The following is a 17,045-nucleotide window of genomic DNA, read 5'->3' as shown; positions in this document are numbered from 1 at the left end:
TTTCTACCATTTCTATAATATATATACTTGAAGTAATTAATATAAATTTCTAGTCAATATATCTCTTTGCATTCTCTCTCTCATGTTTTTTTGTTTTTTTGTATACATCTAGATTAAGTGTGTGAATTGTTGCACAGTCCTAACATTAGACCGACCATTACACCTAGAGAATATCTGATTGGATTCAAAAGAGTACTAGGTCTCACAACCACAACCATTTGATGCTAAAAGAGTGGTGTTGGAAGAGGCACTCTGAAAATGCCAACTAGTATACATACTAGGACCGAAAATTCATCCTAACTAAGGAAGAGGAAAAGAACTTCGTTTCTCTTAGAATTGATTGACATTCCGTGGACAACAATGGATATGCAAACAACTCAACTGCAAAGTCTTGTAACGTGGTAGAAGGACACACATGAAAGGTGGCACGACGAAAGGAAGTAGTGGACCAATATAAAAAAATTGTGGACTTGAATGGAGTGACAAAGTGGATATTTTGTTCACCGATACCCATAAGATAAACAATTTGTTATCTGTCTCGATGAGTTGAAGAGGAGATATTACATGCGGGATAGGAATGAACGATCAACCAAATTTTCATGGCTTCAATTTTTTTTTTTTTTGGACATGAATTTTGCCACATAGTGGTGGTTATATGTACTTTCGAATATGAATTAAAACAAATTTTAAAAACCTGTTGAAAGGATATGAATTTCTTTTCTATATTTTTTTTTTCTGTATTATTATTATTACTATTATTATTCATTAAAATGGGAGCGAAATTGGCTCCACGCCTGTGCGCATCAGCCAAAAAGCCGGTGCCCGCCGTGAGCATACTGTCGTTTTCATCTTTGAGCAACTGAACGGCCGCGCTGCGCTCTGCACCATCTTCATCATCACGCTCCCGATTTCGACCTCTGAAGAAGACGAAGAAGAAGAAGAAGAAGAAGAAGCTTTTCTCGATTACTTATGACGGAGGACAGTGGCGTTAGGGTTTCCTTGGACGAACCCAGCGCAGTTCCCAATATCGATTCCTCTTCCCAAACAAAGCCAAGGTATTCTCATCTCTCCCTATCCGATTATACTCGAATTCCCTTGGAGAAAATGAGCGAGATCTTGGTTGTATTGTTTTGGAGAATATCATCATATGCGCTGCTTTGTTGCCATAAGATCTATTAGTTTTACTCGTCTATAAATTTTCTTTAAGAGCTTCTGATGGAATTAATCTTACTAGTAGTATGGGTATTTTAATTAATGTGAGATGTTAGTCCTAGTCGACCAATTGGATTTAGTTTAAACTAACTCGTCTTGGTTGATTTTAGAAATGGACAACTTACAAGAATTCCAGTATAGTGAAGTAAACTACAGGAAGAATTGTTGATCTTTTTCATAAATACTCGCTATCTGTGTTGTGTTTTTCTCCTTCTCTTTTATTAATTTTTTTTTATATTAACATTCGCAGAAAGAAAAGAAAGTGGGATCAACCTGCGGAGTCCTTTCTTTCTACTGGTATTGCAGTTCCAGGGGTTCTCCCGTCATACAACATGACACCCCTTGGTGGGGTTGCTGTCGCCAGTGTGGCGGCATTGGCACAAGTTTCTTCAGTCAACTGTGCAACCATAACCCAGGTGATTTAATATCCTTTATTGTTGTAGAGATATACAACCGTAGGCCATATCAGGTGTTTTATATCTTTCTACAAAGGCCTTCTTATCTTCCATGCAGCTTCAGGATTTACATAAATTCTACAAAGCATTTATGTATATCAATACTGGTCTATTGGTTCCTTGTAGTCCAAAGATACCAGAGGGAATTTGAAGCATTCCTCCGTAGCATGCTTGGTTGTGCGAGTATTTTTCGTACATGTTTCACACGAGATGCAGTGTCAATTAATAAGGATTAAAGTTAAATTAATTTATTATAACAGTTTATGCATGTTTCATGGTACCCATGTTTTTCTTTTGAAAAATTTATTAATATCTCTTTAAATCTGAATTTTAACTGTTTCATAGTTGTTGATGTTGGTCTATGTTAATAACTACTGAGGCTTTCTGAGTGAAAGCAATTTGATATCACTAGGCTGTATTCGTATCATTTTCACTGTGATTACGTAGATGTTTGAGCCCCCTGGGTCTGAGAAACTTTTCTTGGACAATCACTGTAATTTCAATTATGTCATGTGAGTGCACCTCTTTCTTATCATGGAAGGTATTTGTTTTTGCATGTCTGCTTTTAGTCGAAGATACAAGATGAATTAATTGCAAGAGAAATATCAATAAATGATGCAGAACCTTCTGTTCGGTACAAGCTCACAAAACGTCAGACCCAGGAGGAGGTGAGTATGTATTTAGAGTATGCTGGGTTGATGGTTTTATTAGTTTCTGATCCGTATGTATTGTATCCTTCACCAGACACGATCTTTCTTGTTCTTCCTTTATTTTTTATTTTTTTGGGTTTTTTGTAAAATTGCTTTCCCCGCTATGTCACTTTCCTTGCAGATTCAAAGACAAACTGGTGCTGTGGTGATAACGAGGTCTGGCAGTAATTGGAATTAATTATGGTGGAATTTTTCCTATGATGTATTCTCTGAAGTAAACTTTGATTACACTTGCAGGGGCAAGTATCATCCTCCAAACACGCCTCCAGATGGCAACAAGCCACTCTATCTTCACATCTCTGCCGGAGTCCATGTAAGTAGGATTCACCGATTCTCTTGCATGTATGATGAAATGAACTATTTCTACTAGCTTCTATTGGGAGACTTTTATAAACCATGAACAAGCTTCTAAACTTCTTTTCTGGTAAAAGCAGGCTATTTAAACACATTAAATTGGTGCTATTTTTGTTTTAGTTCGGCTCTTTTTGGTTTCAACCTTCTTTTTGTTTATCCCTAGCGTTCTTTCAATTTGGTTTGTTTCTCATTAAAAGCAAATCTTAAATTATTGTTTAGCATTAGTATGAGGAACAGAATTGGGTTGTATTTATCAATAATGGAAGTGAAACAAAGAAATTTGCAGTCTCAAATTCTGAAAAGAAAGCTTCGACTATACAGGTGGTTGTGAACACACACATATAGTTTATTTTTGATATTTGTGAGTATTTGGGCTAGCGTACAAGCACCTGATCTAATCTCATGATGTAGTAACATGACCCTATGACAATTAGTTGGCTGGAAACTCGGTTCGATTTTAACATCCTAGGTTGTTGGTGCTGCGATAGAGTTTGAACCCATTTCTTCAAAGTCCCTTCACTATTTCTAGATGCCCCAATACCACTAGACGTGCCTGGGGTGTTTTTGAATTTTGAATTTTCAAATTGAAAAGCTCCCCTATATGGATAATTTGGTAGGGATCCCAAGTCTTTGATCTGAGCCAACCAAGAATTCCAGACAAATACCAAACCTACCCAGACAAACCAAATTAAACCATAAGAACTTTCATTGACTAAAGGAAGCTCCATATAGCTCAATCAACAATGGGTTTATTGAACTGCTTCATATTATACTCTTAGTCCTGACCCCACTGGAATTTTTCATGAAAGCCACCGTACTAAAGTTGTCCTTGAGACTCCAGCCACCGTTATATAAATTGAAAAATCCTCCAAAACTCCCGAGAAAGTGGTCTCTTAAATGAAAGGAGACTGCCATGCACATTCATTTTCCAAATCCCAATATCATTTGCTAAGGGTATCGATAAAGGGAAATGTCCTTTGACAATGTCGCGAGCAAAAACCAAACTCATATTCTACATTGCAAGAAAAGTGTAGGCCCAAAAATAGTCTGAATAGTTGGACTAACCAATATGACTCTCTCTTCGAATGAATTAGAGCCGTACGTAACTTTTCTAAAAGAACAACTTCCGGTATGCTTCTCCTCTTGGCCTCTAGGCATTTAAAGTTCCAGCTTACCAGCCTCAAAGAAACTAAGTTTTCATCGAAGCTGATATCAGGGATTGTTTTTTGTTTTTTGGTTGTAATTCACACATTTACCATCAAGTTCATGAACTCCCTCTAGACCCGTCCTCCCTTTCTTCCCCTCATGTGGTTTCTTATTCCTCTTGTATCTTATGAGCTAAGGCACGACTTCCCTAGAGCCACTAGTGCAAATGTTGGACATCATGATTCAATTCAGATGGTGTTCTGACATTTATGAATGTTTCTCTGGTTGATATTTTCTTTAGATATGCACAGTTTTTAGCATTTTTTCTAGTCATGGAGACATGGTAGCCTTTCCTTATTGAAATATGGATATATTTTTAATATAAAAACTTCTGCAGTTGAAAGATATGGCAGAAAGGATATTAGCTGTTGATCGAGCTGCTGCCATGGTTGAAGAAATGCTGAGACAGGGTCAGAATGCTGTGCCATTGTCTTTTAATTCTTTAAACAATGACTTCAAGGTATGATCGGAGTTTCTGCCAAGTTTTATTAGCAATAACTAGTTGATGTTTAATGCTGATCATTCATTTCCTAATTAATCAGGTTAATCAGCCATTGACCACGAGTGTATTCTTGGGCTTTGACACGGACCCATCTATGAACATTGCTGCTCGAATACGGGGACCAAATGTAAGTTGTTTATTGGGTCCTCCATGTTGTTTTATATAGTTTATGGGACTACATTTTGGTCCATTGCTGTGTGGTGCCATAGAGTGCAAGGAAGTACACTTTCTTCTCTAACCTTTTGCGGGACAATCCTTTTTGAATTATGTTAATTCTGCACATCTATTGCAATTGAAGAGAAAATGAACACATGTATATAGAGAGGGGGAAGGACAAGGGTTTACTTTTTTTTTTTTTTCCTTTGGAAAAAGAAACAATTTCATTGGTGAATGAATTAAAGGGAGTTAATACCAACCACCAAAAGGTTTATACATGAAAGTTCTCCTGTTGGAAATTAAGGTAGAAAGACTATAATTATTGAAAAGGTGTTTAAATTTACACCAAAAATTAGCACTAAAGATACTCAAATCCATAAAACTAGAGTGGAGGAAGTATCCCTGAAAGTTCATCCATTTCTCTCACACCAAAGAGTCCAAAAAGAAACCCTGATAAAACCAAGCATAGAAGCTTCTTGGGACAGTGGAACAGATGACGCACAAAGAAGGTAGGAGATCATGAATGTTGTATGGCACAACGAAGCGTCAACTAGAAGCCTCCATCATAAAGTTCAGATAGTGATAAGCAAAGGAGCAAAAAGAAAATAAATGGCCCGGACATTCATTAATAGAAGAACGCATAGCACACTATATAGGAGAGAGAAAAAAATGAGGCATTTGACTTAAGTGGCGATCAACAGTTATGATACTTCCATGACTAAGCCCCCATAAAAGAACCTTAATTTTGGATCAACATCCTTCCAAACGACTATGTAAATATTATTTGTAGTTGGACCTTTTGAGTGAATCAAATCGTCCAATAAAGTGAAAGATTTGGAAGGATCAAGAGGTCAAAACCATGTCATTCATATTCCTCAAGTTAACAGACTTTAAAAGAATATTAAAGGTCGGATAGATTACCCCATTCCAGAATTCAATCTCATTGAGGTTCCCCCGAAGGCCCAATCCCATGCTACCTCTGAAGAATTCCATGTAAGAGCAATAATATCAAAGGCTTAGTTGATAAACGGTATAACCTTGGAAAGGCAGTAGGAGGAAGTTCACATTTAGTGAAAATCATGCCCAAACACAGTGTTATGACCATTTCCAATCCTCTTTTGTTTTTGATTACCAATGAGAGCAATAATGTAGCTAATAAATGGTCGAGAAGATTTTGAGATCCCCTCGAAACAGGAGTGGGCCATAAGCAAGCTATACCGGTTTAATAATACTTAGCCAGAATAGCTTCCTCATGTAGAAAATGCCAAACTATATTTAGCTATGAGGGCCTTGTTTATATGCTTTAGATTACCAACTACAAGGCCTCCCAAATGTTGTGGAAGCTGTAATGAGCCATACTGGTTTAAAAAATCTTGTCCATTTTGCTCCCACCACTAAGAATATAGAGGCAAGACAACCTTTTTCTTCCTAATGTTTACCCCCTTTCTCCTGTATTCATTATTTAATTAGAAAAAACAATTCATCTTTTTATAACTGATTATTATGTTATAACTGCGTGGCTTCAGTTCTGACTGGTAAACGTACCATGTAGAATTACTCCATTATATTTATGTTCTTTTTGGTAGGAACATTAGGTATACTTCTCACTATAAGCTTGAGGAATCTATAGATTCTTGTGGGTTAAGAAGTATGGACACAGACATGATGCAAACATTATGGCACACCATTGATGTAACATTTTTAATGCTCATCAGTTTATGCTCCTGTTCTCAATTTTTAAGAAAATTTAAACATTCTAGAGGATCTCTTCTACCAGAAAAAAGCTTAATGGTCCCACCTGAAGCGCAAATCTTTCAGATAAAAAAGTTTCATTCAAATATCACTCTCTCTTCTCTTCACACCATTTTATGGGTTTTATCCAGTTCAATGTATCCTTTTCTTTTTGTTTGTCAAGTTCAAGTTTTTATTCTTGATGTAATTTTTTCTACTGTTAACTAAAGATTATAAATTTTAATTTTGACTTTATCATTTCTCTAGCACGTTTGACATTGTTCAAAACAGATGGTTTTTTCTTTCTTAAGAAAGGGGAAAATAATTTATAGCATTACTGATTTATTACTTGCACAATGTAATTTTATATTCTTGCCATTTGCAATGACATGGTGTCATTCTCAAGAAATCGTGTATGTTTTCCTTGTTTTGTTGTTCGTTTCATGACCGTGTTCTTTGGAAGTTAATATTTTTGTTTCATACAATCAAGGTGAGAGATGCTAATGTTTTAAGCTTTGCATCTCCAAACATCTGGGGGAGATTGTTTTTGTGTTGGTGGCTTTGTTTTGTCTTGTGCAGGACCAGTATATAAATCACATAATGGCTGAAACAGGAGTAACTGTCTCTCTCCGAGGACTTGGTTCGGGAAGTACTGAAGGTGCATGTGAAGGTATTTTTCACCATGATGATTCCTACCATCATTATAATTAATAAGAGAGTATGACTGTGCAGTGCTATTTTATCATCCACATTGAATTTGAATAAAATCTTCTCTTTTTGCAGAACCATTGCATTTATTCTTGTCTAGTAACAATTTCAAAAGTCTTGAGGATGCCAAAAATTTGGCTGAAAACCTGATGGATACAATCAGTAAAGAGTTTGGTGTTTCAAGGTAATTGGATTGTGTGTTTTGTTGTTAGTGTTCTACTAATAAGTTAATTGGTTTCTGATTTGTGCATAAGCATTTAAAGAGAAACGCATAGGCATATGAATCCTCTCTGAAAGAAGTTGCAGTGCAGAGGCATGTAATCCTTTTCTATTTCCCATCTTTATGACCTCATATAGCAGCAACTGCAACTTATTTCTATCATGAAGCAATTTGTTTTGATCTAAGGGTTGACATTCTAAAGGTTTCTTGTCGGTGGTGGTTTTTCAATGTTATTTATGTGGTATAAATTTCCCTACCCTTATTTTTTTTAATAAGAAACCAGGAACTTTCTTTAGTGAAAGTTTCAAAAGCGGGCTATGAAAAATCAATCCAAAGGCAAGTGCATCAAAATAATTCCTTCATTTGGCATTAGTAGATTAGGTGTCATAATTACAAGAGTTCGGGAGAGGAGAACCAAGTAGAAATTTTCCCTGACGCGTGATAAGTGTTAAAATCTTTTCTCTGTTGTGTTGATTTAGAACTCATCTTTTAGAGATTCGGTTAAGTAGTTCAGGCTATTTTGTTGTGTATTTTATCATTTCTCATGGAAAGTAAAATCATTTAATTAATTGTTGCATGAGATGTCGTTGTATATTTGTATTAACTATTAAGGTATAACTTTCGCCGATGTTTCCAACTGTTTTAGGGTTTCATCATGTAAGGTTTATAGTGCTGTTGCACCTCCACAGCAGGTTTATGGAGCTGTTCCACCTCCACCACAGGTTTACGGAGCTATTCCACCTCTGCTTCAGGTCTATGGAGCTGTTCCACCTCCACCAAAGGTTTATAATGCTGTTCCACCTCCACTGCTTTGTTCAACACCACAGCAGTTGTATACAGGAGTTGATAGCTTGGGAAATGAGACGAGTACAAGTTCAGCTTCCAGTTCGATCTCGTCAGCTTCTCCAACCATAGTCTCTCAAGTTTCTTCTGTTATACCAGGAGCTGCTCCTGTGATCACTCAAGGTTCAATATTACAAGCTGGATTGTCACAGTCTCAATCAACTGCCATTAGTTATTCCAAGCCACTTATATCTAGTGGGACAAACTATAATGGATATAGTGGAATATATCCTCAAGCGACACCTTTACAACAAGTTGCCCTAGCCCTTAAACAAGTATCTTCAACTACCATGTCTGTAGCTGTCCCAAACAGGTCAGCACCGAGCATGTCGAATGTGAGTGTTAGCACTGATGCAGAGAAAGAAAAACGTCCTCATCAGAGGCGTAAATTTCAAGAGCTACCAATTTGTGTGCAGGGTTCCCCAATAAGCAATCAGGTATCAGTTTATTCCCTCTTGTTTGAGTGTTTAGCTCTTTATTTGATTTGTATTTTGAGCCATTTTAAAGGGATCATTGAGGAAGGACAAGCTTTTCAAGTGTGAAGGCTGTGGCCTGTTTAATGTCAATCCTTGCATAGATACATCAGAATTGATAGAATACCGGGTGTGTAAGTTGGACAGGGACTTGAACAAGTGTGTGACGAAGAGTTCATTTTGAAAATTCTTTTTGGGGGTTTAGTGTCAATTGGGGCAATTTAAAGTGAAATTATTTCTGGCTGATAGAACTCAATCTATTAATTGATAATAATCAATGGTACAAGCAAAGGAAGTATTTGAATACTCCTGTTTCTCCCTCGACTATATTGCCCAAGTGGGTCAAAAGGTCTCTCCCATAACTATAATACCAGAACAAGCCAATATACCCCTCCTCTCCTATTGCCCAAGCTTATAACATGCATGAGGCCTTATTGGTAAAAAATTTGTGGCATTTTCTTCTGGAAACTAACACCGTATGTGCCCTAAGGTTATTGTGAGCATGTATGGTCTCTCTGATTGAGATCCGAAAGGTATTTTCAGAAACCTATGCAAATCTATTGCTGAGAGGTTTCCTTTTTTCTCTCAGTTTAGTTTTTTTATGGGTGATGGGTCTATTATATATTTTTGGAAGGATAAGGGGAAGGGAGGTAGACTCTCAGCACATTGTTCCTTCGTTTCCATGAGGTGTCATTCTATGGTCTCTGTTTTTCCTTCTACTGGTAATTTGTCTTCTCTTTTCTAATATGAAGAGGACAAATATTATGGATGTTGTTGCTGCTTATGGAGTTTTTGTTGTTTAGGGGAGGAGGGGGATGTCCAAATTTGGGGTTTTGATCCTTCAAGGGTTTTCTTGTGGTTTTTTTTCATTGTTTGTTGGAGTGCTGCATCTGTGATAGGACAGCAGAGGATGTTGACCACACTCTTGGGAGTTAAGCTAGTTTGTTTTGTTGGTCTGGAATCGTTTTTTTATTCCAAATGTGTGGTGAGTTTTGGGTTTCTGTCATCGGATTGCTTTTTCATTGTTGAGGATTCTTCACCTCCCTTTCTGTGAGGATAGGCATTATTTGTTTCTCTCAGGTGTCTGTGCTATTCCGTGTGGAAGTGCTAGAGAGAAATGATAAGATTTTTAGGAGAGTTAGAAAGATTGTGAGAGGAGATTTGGTCCCTTGTGAGGTTTCTATTCTTTGTACGGCAGTGTATCAGGACTTTTATAATTAACCTTTAGGTCCTATTTTGTATCCTCTTTTTTTAATTTTGGCTCCTTTTGTTGGTCTGTCTTTTTGTATGGTCATTATATTCTTTGATTTATTTTCTCCATGTAAGTTCGGTATTTTTTCGTATAGGAAATAGTAACCATTCATTGATAGTATGAAATGGGATGCAAAAGGGGTAATTGATAATATGAAAGCCTGGTTTCTGTCCAAAAACAAACAAGACAAAAACATGAACAAACATGACTCTTGAACACCTCCCATGACAGATTTTCACTTTCAAATACCTATGCTCCTTCTATACCTATTCTATCCTCTTCTCCTACAAAAAGTAATAACAGAAGGCCTATCACCTTATTGTTTTGGAACTTGAAAAGAGATTTTCGCCTTCAGGTTCCTGCTTTGGTTTTATTATATAGTGTTTTTTTATTTCATATCTATAAGAACAAGCTAAAAAACCTTGAGTAATTCATTTGAAGGAATCCAATGGTTTGGTTATCTTATCTTTCATAACGCCAATCTAGAATGAAAGGGCTGGAGATGTTGTCACGCTTATGTAGTTAGGCTAATATTTTCTTTTGATAGAAATATTGATATTGTACATCTTAATCTTGAATAGACATGGTCCATCTCTTAGTTTGAACTTAGCCGTAGTTCTCAGTCTAGAATTGCATGACATGATGATTTCAATCTTTCTTCCGTATCTGCACCTCAATTGTTGTAACATTACGTCACTGGCTTTGTTCATAATGACCTATTTTCGATATGCAGTTTATCTTTGGCTAACCTCAGTGCTTAATGTTACAGGTATTTTCTCTGACTTTTGAAGCTTTACAGGCTGAAGTTCTTGGACCACATTGTTGGAACATTGGTTTGTTTTTTCAGTTTCGCAGGCTTTCAGCCTCTGGAACTGATGGCTGTTAATGGTCTCATCTAACAAGGATTCAAAAATCGTGCCTGTTTTGTTGTTCATCTCCATTTTGTTTCCAATGATTTTTTTATCACATTATTCTTGTGCTGTTGCTTGCTATTCTTCTAGTCATCTCTTGAAGGCCTTACGTAACCATGACCATTCTTGATGTGTTGCTCTTGATGTAGAAATTGTTATTTCTTGTGTTTTGATTTCTTTGTCAGCTGAGTCTGCCATTTTTTAAAATGATTTCGATCACTGTTTAATTTAATGACCATATTGATATTTCCTTTGCTCTCACATACATGATTTGATGGGTAATTTATAAGTCAAATTAAAGATGCTCATTGCTCTGGTAGGCTTTTGCGGTGTGTCGGATTTGAAGTTGGTCCAATTATGTTGTATATTTCCCTTCTAATTCCACTTGCAGGATTCAAAACTTTTGAAGCCCTCAAACAAATCAGCAGCAGATACCACTGTGAGAAATGTATCAAATATGCCTGCTCCTAGGAAGCTAGTTCAGCCTTCATCCAATGAAATGCCACCACCTCGGCCCCGATCCATGCCACCTCCACCCACACCAGTAAAGTCTACATCAACAGTTAAGGTTATAGTGCAAGATAAGGAACTATCGTTGGACACAATAAAACCTGATATTGTCTCAGGTGGGATAACTGACTTGGTTTTCTACTTGTAGTTTGATAGCCAATCACGCTAGAAATATGTTCTTTGTTAAAGAAAAAAAAAGTTCTTCCCAATGAAAGGATACCATTTAATTACCTAACCTGCTTCCATTCTAGTTTTTGCGAGTGATCTCTTTTTGATAATTTATGCAGATACATTAGTCAAGCTAATGGAATATGGAGAAGAAGAAGATGATGATGCAGAGGAAGGCGTTGAATCATTGAACAGCAAGAACTCCACTGGTGGCTTGGCAAGTCGAAAACCTTTCTGGGCTGTGTAGAAGTTAAAATGGCGTTCATTAGTGAGAACATTTTCATCATCTCCTATATACTTTTGGACTAAGACGTGCTGTCGACGCGTTTCAACCTCTCATGCAACATGGTTATGCAGTGGGGGATTATTTGTTTTGATGAAGTGTCGAAGTGGTCATGGGTCGTGTTAGAAATTGTTGTAAATTGGTAGTTTTCCCATACTAGGGTTGAAGTTGAAATGGAAAGATACTACTTTGTAAGCTTACAACATTCGTTGATCACGTATAATGCTTGAAGTTCGACTGCTATATTTCCCGAGCGATTAAGCAGCAGCCCAGAATGAAGGTGGGGAAGAAATTTTGAATGCATTTAGCAGCAAACACACAAAACAGAAGCAAAGCAGTGTGCATTTAAAATAAATGTTTCAGCTTTCTTAAGTGCATGAAGAAGATTGTATATGTCGCTCTTGTTCACTGCATAACAGATCTCTGTTCAGATCTGAACTTAGAAACACTTGATTAATTTTGAATTTTGTTTTACTTTAATTTCAATTTTTTTTAGTACTTTTAAAAACACTTTTAACTTTATTTCAAAATTTTGAACTTTTGAACTGTTTTATTTATTAGTACCGAAGTTAAAAATACTCGCCTCAAATTTTCAAAGGCTTCACTAATATCATTACATTTTTTTAAAAAATTCAAAAAATATATTTATTGATAATGTGGATGGTATTGTTAATACCATAAGTTCAAAAATAGTATTAACATCTTTAATTTTTTTATAAAAAAATTTATAAGTTACTATCATTAATATATAAATGAAATCTCTCTGTGATGCAATCTCTTTTTCTCTCTCTTCTTTATAGGAGATTTCTACCTATAAAATATAAAAATGTTCAACTCTAAAAAAAAAATTTAAAATTATTTTTAGTTGGAAAATAATCCACTTGTGGGCTATATGATTATTGAATTTTGTTATATTTATATTTGAAAATATTCCGAGAGAATTTAAATAAAAAATAAATAAATAAATAAATAAAGAAGAAAAGAGGAAAGTTTTAGAGATTTAAGAAGGAAAGAAGGGAATTAAGAGGTTGTTTAAGAAGAATAAAAAGAATAAGAAACTGTAAATTGTTTAATTATGGGTTGAATCATTCATTACAGAGAAAAAAAAAAGTTAAGATGATCCATAAATTATTTTTTGTTTAGTAAGGGTAACAATTTTTATAATTATTTTTAAATTTTAAGGATATTAATGTTATTTTAAAAATTCATTCCATATGTATTTTTTGAACTTTTCAAAAGGATTTAAGGATATTTTTGAATACTTTTATTAATTTAGCCTTCTATTTAATAATATTTACAAAATAACCAATGAGCAAATATGTAAAGCTTAGTCTAGTTTGGTCTTATGTATAGTTGAAGGATGATATTTTTGTTAATAATGAATGAGGTTATAAACAAATCTGTCTATCTAGTTGGCTCCAATGCAACTCCATCCAATCCATAAAATTTAGATAAGCATTAAAAATTAATTTAGTTTAGGGAAGGAAAATGGTAAGAAATCCATTTGAAAAATGTTGAAAATGAAAATGGAATGAAATATTGGTAAATCTAGATTCATGTTTTAATTCTACTTTGGATTTACGTTGGTGAGTTCTAATTTCATTTAATTTTCAAAATTCAAATCTAAATTTAGTTTTTTTTTTTAATTGACATTTTTTCAAAACAACTCATTAAATATGGTCATTTACGTAGTAGCAGCAGATGCATTAAAACTATATTTTGTTATTTCATTTAAAATAATGATAAGATTTTTTTAGATTTTTCTAAAAAAAAAAATATATATATTTTTAGGTTTTATACTTTGATTTTGAATGTGTTTATTTTTTTTATATTTTTTATTTAATTGCTTAATTACTCCTATTGAGAATCTAGTGGTCTAGCCTTGAGTGCACCAAGGAATTGGATTAGTCATGAGGAGCTATTCCCGAGCGTCCTAAAAACGTGAGATTAGATTTAAACTGTTTAGACGTCTCTTAGAATCTTGTAGATTTTCACGACAAAGATAACTAAGAAAGTTTAACATGCCTAATAGCAATTTGATAGTACGGATAGAATTTCTACTTCCTATCTCCTTTAGTACACCTTTAATGCATGTCCTACCTAGAGATAATAGTACAAGTATCGTCAAGCCAAACCTAGGTCGGATAGTACAACATGTCGAGATGACCAGATGTCACTATTGTGTGAAATGACTAGGGGACTCTTGAACAAAACCTCTACGTTGTAAACTCGTCTTGAGAGGGGGCATAGGATCACACAGATAACCTAGTAATTGGCCAATACATGAGGGTCGATCCCCCTAGATTCCTTGACTCTATGGCCCTATGATGATAATGTTCAAAAACTTCAAGATGCCATACTATTGTAACAGATTTTATGAGGTAGTGCCTCAACCCACAATACCGAATGTTAACTATTGTGGCTATGCAAGCTGACTAACTCCAAGAATAGAAAAGTAATTCAACCTAGATATGAGATTTGTTGCTTAGTTGACCCTAGAAGTGAGTGAACAACTACCTCTAGACCCAAAGTGGGTTTGTGACAATCATGAGAATCGCTCCGAACTTCGAGACATTTTCAGAAGCTCAAGTAACTATAGAATTAGGCGTAGATACCTACTAGGTCAAGGGTGTGATGATAGCTTACAAGTAGATTGCTTAATAAGTATTTTTATAGTCACCCGTTTTTCCTTTTTTTTTTTTTTTAGGTATGCGCAGTTGTCACTCGAGGTTGAGGAGCGTTCGAGAGCTGTGTGGTCATAGAGGAGTTGTCCCAAGGTGTCAGTCCAATCTTTGTATTTTAGATCTTTTGTATTTTGTTTGTAATTGTATCCCAAACTCATTTTCCATTTGTAATATAAACTCAAATGACACCTATTTGTAGTTGAATTTTGTTTTGATTTTAATTGCTATATTATTTGTTTTAATTTGATTTAAATGGTACCTTCTTTTATTTTATTTGCTTGTTTTTGACTTTTTTTAGTCACGATCCAAGATTTGAAGCCTCGAAAATTCTATCGTGTCAAAATTTTTAGTGTATTTATCTTGATTTACGAAGATACTATTATTGAGTTATTATTGAGTTGTTAATACCCCTCTATGGTTACTATGTTTCCAAGCACCTCCAAACCTCAACCAACGACATCATACATTTGAAAAATAAGAAGTAAAGAGTGTTTGAGTAGGTAAAGTAAAGAGAGAGTTAGGAAAATTGATGTACCTGCCAGGTTCGAGCGTTACAAATTCTCCCCTACGTAGGAACTTTTGTCCCAAAAGTTATATATCCTTAGAAAGAGTTTTTGGTAGGACCTTCTCACGTCCTCCTCACATTTCTAGGTCACCTCGTTGTCTCGATGGTTACCCCATAAGATCGGGACTAAAGGAATCTCTTTGTTATGCAACCACTTGACAGGAATCTTTTTATAATACAGATCCTCTCGAAGTGAAAGTACCTCATGTTTACTTTCGAGAGACATGAGACATTATGCAGTTAAGAGCCTATTTTTAGGTCCTTTACTAGCTAACAAGTCATTGACTCACAAGTTCTGCAACTTCTCCCTTCAATCTTGGTGACCAGTAGCTACCCTTCAGGTCTTGATACATGTTCGTCCTTCCAAGGTAGAATGCATAGGATGTATCATGAGCTTTAGCCAATGTCTTCTTCTGGATCTCTTCATCCTTCAACACACATAGACGATGTTGCCACAAGAATTCGTCGTTTATCGAAACTAAGAACCCCTCAACTCTCTCTATCTCCTGCAATTCACAAACCTTGTATAGAGATGCATGTCTGTTATCTATGTGTATATAATACACTTATGGAAGGTAGGTTGGACGGTTAGCTATGCTAACTGAGCAGGAGCAGTGATGCCTTTGACCATAACATCAATATCGAAAATCTCAACCTATAACTCGCTATTTTTGGTGATCAATGCAGAAGTGTGGGTTGTTTTCCAACTTAAAGACACTGCTGCAACATTAGCTTTGCCTAGGTAGTAAAGAATCTCGATGCCATAGTCTTTCACTAGTTCCGACCACCTTCTGTGTCTCATGTGTGGGGTAATTGCATTCATAACCCTTCAGTTGTCTGGAGGCATAGACAATTACTTTTCTATTCTGCACAAGCACACAACCGAGTCTTTTTCCTAAGGTGACATTATACACAACGAGATTATCCGTGTCATCGGACATTATAAGAATTGGTGCTATCACCATCCTCACTTTAATTCCTAAAAGCTCTGCTTGAAGGCTGGAATCCAGACAAGACCTTCCATGATCTTCATACTCTGCTTCTGACTTAGAGTACCAAGATGTTATGATGAGCTCAATGATAAAGACATCAAGATACTCCCTGAACACTTTGTTCATAATTTTCATGAATACCGCAGTAAGGGTTACACACTGTGTGTATCGGGTAGTCAACCACTATTTGTCACTAAATGATTGCTGTAAACTATTTTGGATAAGTAGATTACACGCTATGTGTTATGAGTAATCAATCACCAAGGTGTCTTGATTTCGATTGATGAACTATATGGTAGTTTACATATCTGGCCCCAAAAGTGGATAGCCTTAATGAGTATTTTAATACTTGATTTTCAGGTAAGGACAACGTTGTAGCATGGGAGTGCGAGCAGGGTGGAAAGGATGGTCATACGACAACTCAGAGTTTGATGTTTTAATTTACTATCTAGGACGCTTCCACATTAAACTTATTTTATTGTTTTAAGTTTTGTTAGAACACCCCTAGTTCATGGGAACTATGAAATTTTGGAATGATGTTGTGTGAAACTAACTATTCAAATTTCATGTTTTTTAAAATTATTTAGAGGGTACCCCGAGCATGATTTTTTTTTTGTTTGTAAATTACCGTTAGCATGTTTTCATGTATTTAAGTTATAATTTTTTTTTTATTGCTAAGTGACAACTCCGACCAACGCGTGTGTGGAAAGTCGAGTCCTTACAACTACCACATATTTATATATAATATAAATGTTCATTTTCATTATTTGATGTTTGTTGTTATTTGATAGGATGATATTTAATTTCAAAATATAACATACATAATTAATTTGTTAATTTGATTATTGTATTAATTATTTGTAATTAAAAATTTATATAATTTTATTAAATTGATCTATTTCAGTATAATTATTAAAATGGATGGTTAAATAAACTAATTTAAAAAAAAAAATAAAAATACATTATTCCTAATAAATTTATTAATGAACAAACTTATGATAATTAATTATTAAACTTAATTAAAGTAATAAAATTATTGGAACAACCCATATTATTAATTTATATGAAAATTTGATAGTATTATTAGGTAACAAAAAAAAAAAAAAAAAA

At 35.1% G+C, this 17,045-nt stretch overlaps 1 protein-coding gene across 2 annotated transcripts; it reads left to right on the top strand.

Annotated features, from left to right (window-relative positions):
* The first annotated feature begins 760 nt into the window (after nucleotides 1–760).
* Nucleotides 761–12,071, top strand: LOC111457404 (protein RIK). 2 transcript variants are annotated; one of them, XM_023099580.1, is made up of 12 exons: nucleotides 763–1,055; nucleotides 1,463–1,628; nucleotides 2,237–2,335; nucleotides 2,499–2,533; nucleotides 2,615–2,690; nucleotides 4,275–4,397; nucleotides 4,480–4,566; nucleotides 6,906–6,996; nucleotides 7,110–7,218; nucleotides 7,901–8,534; nucleotides 11,125–11,359; nucleotides 11,531–12,071. In XM_023099580.1, the coding sequence occupies exons 1-12, from the start codon at nucleotides 970–972 to the stop codon at nucleotides 11,656–11,658; spliced, it is 1,869 nt and encodes a 622-aa protein (XP_022955348.1). In that variant the 5' UTR covers nucleotides 763–969; the 3' UTR covers nucleotides 11,659–12,071. The 2 variants fall into 2 exon arrangements, with proteins under 2 accessions (XP_022955349.1, XP_022955348.1); XM_023099581.1 differs by lacking the exon at nucleotides 11,531–12,071 and having other exon boundaries at nucleotides 761–1,055; nucleotides 10,592–11,295.
* The last annotated feature ends 4,974 nt before the right edge of the window (nucleotides 12,072–17,045 follow it).

Source organism: Cucurbita moschata, unplaced genomic scaffold (assembly GCF_002738365.1).
Source record: "Cucurbita moschata cultivar Rifu unplaced genomic scaffold, Cmos_1.0 Cmo_Scf00020, whole genome shotgun sequence".
Taxonomy (NCBI): domain Eukaryota; kingdom Viridiplantae; phylum Streptophyta; class Magnoliopsida; order Cucurbitales; family Cucurbitaceae; genus Cucurbita; species Cucurbita moschata.
The sequence above is the reverse complement of the archived record's forward strand: the minus strand, read 5'-3'. Positions and strand labels throughout refer to the sequence as shown.

What these genes read in the sequence shown, in the direction of transcription:
- LOC111457404 (XM_023099580.1), top strand. Translation starts at nt 970, where the DNA reads ATGACGGAGGACAGTGGCGTTAGGGTTTCCTTGGACGAACCCAGCGCA. An exon ending in CTCGAATACGGGGACCAAAT is followed by an intron (nt 4,567 to 6,905) that starts GTAAGTTGTTTA and finishes TGTCTTGTGCAG; the next exon opens with GACCAGTATATAAATCACAT. An exon ending in AAAACCTGATATTGTCTCAG is followed by an intron (nt 11,360 to 11,530) that starts GTGGGATAACTG and finishes TAATTTATGCAG; the next exon opens with ATACATTAGTCAAGCTAATG.